At 40.3% G+C, this 6,575-nt stretch overlaps 1 protein-coding gene across 1 annotated transcript; it reads left to right on the forward strand.

Moving 5' to 3' along the window:
• Positions 1–1,108: 1,108 nt before the first annotated feature.
• LOC119663379 (protein AIR2-like) lies at positions 1,109–1,762 on the forward strand. Its single transcript, XM_038072991.1, has one exon. The coding sequence runs from the start codon at positions 1,109–1,111 to the stop codon at positions 1,760–1,762; it is 654 nt and encodes a 217-aa protein (XP_037928919.1).
• Positions 1,763–6,575: the final 4,813 nt, after the last annotated feature.

The raw sequence follows: 6,575 nt of genomic DNA on the forward strand, positions 1-6,575 counted from the left end.
TGAGTTCCGAACATTCATAGCCTCCATTCAGGTACATGCGTGGCGGAAATTGGGTGCTTTGCAACAGAACAGGGATTTTATACAGATACATAAGGACACAATAAAATCAAGACGTTTGTCACAACTGGCGGAAATAACGTATCTGTTGGATTTGATTGAGGAAGTAGAAGATATTAAATCGGACGAGCAACGGAAAGAGCACGTTCAATTACAGGAAGCTAAAATTGGGTTGGAACTACAGTGTACAAGGTTTAGTAAAAGGCAAGAGGAATTAACCGAACTTTTAGGAACAGCGGAAGAAGAAAACGAACGGCTTATTCAGAGCCTTAGAAATCTAGGAAAATCGGAGGAGGAAATTTCGGAACAATTGACGGAGAGCGGTAAATTAATAGACGAGGACCACGTTATCGAAACATTGAAAGTACAATTAGAAAACACGAGGAGAGAACTGGATACATTTAACAGACCAGCAACTCCGAGCGGGGATACTTTGCAATTGCCAGTAACAGAAACTGGGGTGATTCACAAATTAAACAGAGCGGATCAGATGAACTCCAATATGGCGAAAGTAACGGCAATAATGAACTCAGTGAATAACATCTGTCCAATATTCACAGGAGGAGAAGGACCGGAGTTAGCGGCAGAGGTGGAAAGATTTGTAGAAGGATGCAAGTTAGTGGAACAAGAATGGGGAACTGAAGTGAATGCAGATAATACACTCAACATAATTCGCTGTTTGAAGCAGCGTCTCCGTGGGCCAACGTATGCCAAAATAGGGAGACGAGACTTTGCCACAGTCACCGAGTTTTGCGAATATATCCAACGGAGTTTTTATAAGAGAAACACTCTGGAACAAGTTCGCACGAGGATGGCCAATATAAACCAAGGGGTTGCAGAATCTGCCAGTAATTATGGTAGCAGATTGGAAAGTTTATTATCAGATGGGTTGGAGATAATACACTCCAGCTGGGAAGAATCGGATAGGAAGGGTCTGTCAACAGATTTGAGAATTCTGGCGTCCAAAAGCTTTATCAAGGGTTTAAGAAATGACGCAACTAGGGAATCATTAATTGATTATGATAGTCTGGAGTAGGATGGTTTAATTAAGATGGCGGAGAAGAGACAGGAATATAAGAAGGGCCATCAAGTTAATTTCAACCACGCTGAGTCAGAACACAGGTCACCGGTGGATGATCAGTTGACTTGTACTTTTTGTCGGAAGAAAGGCCACGTAAGGGAGGAATGTCGTCAACGGAAAAATACGCCGTATTGCGTCAACTGCGGAGATTACGGGCATGAAATAGGGCCAAAATGTGCTAATAAAGGCGCATCCAGCGTGAAAACTTGTAGTTTTTGCAAAAAAATTGGACATGAGAAAGAACGTTGTTTTAAAAGACTACAAACGGTGTTCTGCAAGCAGTGCCAACTTAAAGGTCATGAGGAAAATCAGTTTTGTTTTCAGAAAGCGCAACAAGTCGCGCGTCCTCAGAGAGATGGCAGAAATTATCAAAATACTACTTCGTCTAATCTGTCAAATTTCACAACTCGCAATTCTGGGTTGAGCCAACAACCAAACCGAGGCCCTAATCAGTATGAACGAGGATTTTCAAATCAATTTCCACAATACAGACGTGAGTATCGGCAACCACAATCTGGTAGGTTTGAGAACCGGCCTCCAAACGGCTACACGTCCTCCAATGTTTTCATACCACAAGGAATACGTGACCCCGAGATACGACGGAGAACAATGTCTACAAATTAGGGAAACTAAAGCCGGCCCAACCCCCGCCAAAGGGTTGGACAGCCGATGATCAAAACATAAATTGGCATAGGGTAGGCGATAAAAAAGCTGATACCCAAAATGAATGCGATATTTCACGCATTTCAGTAGAAGAGTTATTCTCTCCCGGAAATGGTTTAGTACATGAAGTGGATAATAGTTTAATCACCTCAGCTCCTTCAGTTGAGTCACATAAGGGGAGGTTAAGAACCTCTAAAATAACTTACAATATGATCGAAACGTCAAGGGGAAAACGCATGAAGAAGTTCACAAAGAAGGTATCATTCAAAGAACAACCGCAGATTTACTACTACGACCATACACCTCAGTACGAAAATAGAACTTACGAGGAACATAAAGGTCTGCTAAAGGAATCTGTGGGACAAATCATACAATCATTAGTGGCTTTATTCATAATGCTCATAGTAAATTTAAAAACAAGGTTGCGTAAAACGAAAGGGAGATTATCTTCTCAGCGACAAATTTTCCGGAAACAGGATTATAACCAGGTCGCAGACGTCTGTTGTGATACGACGGAAGAGGGCCACGATGATGCTTTCATTATTTACCCTTGCGATCAAGCTATTAACGAACAGTTAGTACTTTTGCTGGACTCAGGGGCAGACACCAGTCTGATCAATCCTGAATCCCTAAAGAGGAAAATAAACATAAACCAAGGTGATACTAAACGATTGGTTGGTGCATTCGGAGGAAAGACTCATACATTAGGGTCCGTGATAATTCATCACAAGGACATACCAGGACTGAACTTTAGGATGCACGTGGTTCCGGAAGGTACAAGTTTACCAGCTGATGGATTACTAGGTAGAGACGAACTTTGGAATCGTTGCATAGCAGACACGGTGCACAAAAAATTGATTCTCTTGAATAAAGGAAAAACGATGGCAACATTGCCTCTCACGCGAGCGGAGGGTGATCGACGAATTTGTATAGCCAGAGCTATCACAATTCCGGCTAGGTCAGTCAAAATAGTTCCTATCAGAGTATCTGTCGAGTCAGGAGATATAGTAGTGAGCCGAAAAGAAATCTCACAAGATGTATACGTAGGAGGCACACTCACTCGAGTGATTAATCACACAGGGCATATTCCTGTATTGAATTCCAATGATTTTGCAGTAGTGCTGCATAATCAAGAGTTGCCTAATTATGAGTTATATGAGGAATCAAAGGTGGAATCAAACCACAACGTAAATTTACTAAGCGGCGCAGAGGACTCCGAGCGTTTTAACTTACTGATGAATTCGGTGAGATTAGACGATAACATCAACGAAGAAGAGAGGTCAGTCATAGTGGGCAGTCTTCGAGATTATAGCGATGTATTTATACTTAAGGGGGATAAACTGTCTCATACAACTGCGTTGAGACATGAAATACCTACAGAACCAGGCAAACCTCCCATTAATATTAGGCAGTACCGAGTGCCAGAGGCTCATAAGGCAGAAATTGACAAACAAGTACAGAAAATGTTGGAAGACGACGTCATTGCACCAAGTGTGTCACCTTGGAATTCACCAATTATTCTAGTTCCCAAGAAACAGGGATCTGCTGGGGAGAAAAAATGGCGACTCGTAGTCGATTTCAGAAAACTGAATGATATAACCATAAAACAAGTGTTTCCAATTCCCAGGATTGACGAGATTTTGGACCAATTAGGCAGCAGTAGATACTTTTCTACTCTCGATCTGGCCAGTGGTTATCACCAGGTACTTCTCGATAACCAGGATCGGGATAAGACGGCTTTCAGTACTAGCACAGGACATTATGAGTTCCTTAGGATGCCGTTCGGATTGACGGGAGCTCCAGCAACGTTCCAGCGAATAATGAACAATATACTAACTGGGCTTCAAGGGTTATACTGTTTCGTTTATTTAGACGACATTCTTATATATGGCAGTAATCTAGCGGAACATGACAAACGTCTCAGGAAGGTGTTCGACGTTTTGCGTAAATACAACCTGAAGTTGCAAACGGAAAAATGTCATTTCATGCGGAGAGAGGTGGTCTATTTGGGACACAAATGTTCGAGTGAAGGAGTTCTACCTGATCCATCGAAAACAGAATGTGTAAAGAACATTCGTCCTCCGAAAACAATTAAACAATTGCAAGCATTCCTGGGTTTAGTAAATTATTACAGGAAATTCATACCCAATGCCGCGAAAATCTCCCTACCATTAAACAAGTTACTGAGGAAAGGGGAAAAATTTGTTTGGTCAAACGAGTGTCAAAAGGCAATGGATGATTTAAAGGAAGCCGTAACTAACCCACCCATTTTACAATATGCTGATTTTACCAAAACATTCGTTTTGACGACCGATGCTAGTGATGAAGCATTGGGAGCCGTTCTTTCACAAGGAAAGATAGGTGAGGATCTTCCACTGTATTTTGCAAGCAGAGCACTGAGTGCAACAGAGAGAAAATACTCCACCATCGAGAAGGAATTCCTAGCAATTGTCTGGGCAACTAGAAATTTTAGATCTTACCTGTTGGGAAGGCATTTTAAGATTTTCACGGACCACAAACCTCTCAGAGGGGTGGCAAATCAAAAAACCCAAGACACCAGGTTGGGTCGGTTTAGGCTAAAATTATTGGAATATGATTTCGAAATTTGTTATAAACCTGGGAAGTCCAATTTAAACGCGGATGCACTGAGCAGACTACCAATTGAATCAAGTGAGATTCAAGTAGTAACCAGATCGAAAACCTCAACAAAAAGGGATGGAAAAAATACAGATTCTGCAAATCAAGGGAAGACCAACGCACCGTCACAACATTCTGTAGCCGATGCCGAGCTAGGGGCAACAGTTTCAAACAATACAAACAAGGAAGAGCAACGTGATACAGGAGGGGAAGATCAGGCCCTTTATCTAACTGACACCAGAGACATAAAAGAGGTACTAACTAGATTCCATGATTCTCCAATGGGAGGCCATCAGGGAGCCACTCGCACATATTTCCGGATTCGAAAACAATTTAAGTAGAGTGGAATGCAAAGGCAGATTAAGGATTACGTGAGGGCATGCTCGCAGTGTCAAAGAAACAAAAGCTCGAGGGAAAATAGAATGCCCATGATTATCACGGACACGCCTCAACGACCGTTTGACAAGGTTTACATGGACACAGTTGGCCCATTGCCTTATTCGTCACGGGGTAGTAGATGCATTCTAACCTACCAAGATGACTTTAGCAAATATATGATTTGTGTCGCTCTACCGGATGCTGAAGCAGTAACGGTAGCGCGGGCCTTCTTCGAAGAAATAATTGCAAAGTTCAACATACCGCGGATACTGGTGACGGATAATGGTTCTAATTTCACCGCGGCACTTTTCAAAGAAACATGCAAGATATTAGGGGTAAAGAAACTCTGTACATCGCCGTATCATCCCCAGTCAAATGGGTCTCTAGAAAGAAGCCACAGACCACTGGCAGAGTTTTTAAGAAATTTCGTAGACCTAGATGGTGCAGACTGGGATCAATGGTTACACCACGCCATGCATGTGCACAATAATACGGTACACATGACTACAAAGCAAACACCGAGCAGGACTTTGTTTGGTTTTGATGTAGAGATTCCAGTAACGCTGAGGAAAAGGCCGTCACCTATCTACAATTTCGATGATTATTCTCAAATATTGAAATATCAAATTCAACGTTCTCATGAGTTAGTGAGGGAGAATCAGAAGAAGGCGAAATTAGCGTCTAAAAAATATTATGACAAAAATAAAAAGGAAAGAAAATTTAGAATAGGAGAGAAAGTGCTCCTGAAGAACCAATCGAGGAAGAATAAATTTGCACCCATATGGGAAGGTCCCTATGTGGTAAAAGAGGTCCCCAACACGGTTAATGTAAGAATTTCCATAAAGGGGAAGACGAAAACTTTCCACAACAACTTGGTAAAGCCATTTTTTGAAAAAACAAAATAATTAAAAAGTTGTAAGATGTCTGCTGAAAATTTTTTTTTCTTGATACCATATTTAATGTTTTCATTTTTATTTCGTTTTAATGAAAATAAACATATTGGATTTAGATTTAAAGTGCCACAAATTCTACTCGGAGAATATTCAGAGTAAAATATATTTCACAACACAATATTTGATTTATAAATATGCATATATCTGTTTAAAATTTTATGCAATTATTACTGATACAAATAACACTCAACAGTAGACGGCGAACTAAAAATTTACATTCAAATCGCCCTTATACAATTTCGCAGTCAACTACTGTGTGTTTTTATTTATTGTTTTTATTTACGTTTAATTTTCCAAGTAAGGATTATCATTTGGTCATCCAGTTACCTTGTGTTACCACGCCATAACATGGTTTTATGGTTTTCTGATCAACGAACGGAAAACACCAATAAATTTTTTACTCTCTTGACAACTTCTGTAACTTTACAAGATCATCTAGATATACATTGTAACTATCATACCTGGGGTATCTCGTTTAAGTACCAGAGGAAGGGTAGTCGACAACTCTCACTGGTTTTACCGGCCGATTTTTAGATGAATTTCCTTCTTGTTGTTTAATTGTTGTTATAAAGTGCATTTCACAGCTATCTTAACTTTAGTTAATTTAAATTGCTTATTAGGTTTAATATTGATTTGGTTATTAAGCTTTTTATATGTTTTTAACTTCAGAGTAGAAAAAATTTTCAAACGCTAAGATTTACATTCCGAGTGTACATAACATTCATACTATCCGCCGAACGCTGTAAGCTGCGTGCAGTGCAAATTTTCAAACGCTAAAATTTACATTCCGAATGTACATAACATTC

Source organism: Teleopsis dalmanni, unplaced genomic scaffold (assembly GCF_002237135.1).
Source record: "Teleopsis dalmanni isolate 2A unplaced genomic scaffold, ASM223713v2 unscaffolded_contig_0348, whole genome shotgun sequence".
Classification (NCBI taxonomy): domain Eukaryota; kingdom Metazoa; phylum Arthropoda; class Insecta; order Diptera; family Diopsidae; genus Teleopsis; species Teleopsis dalmanni.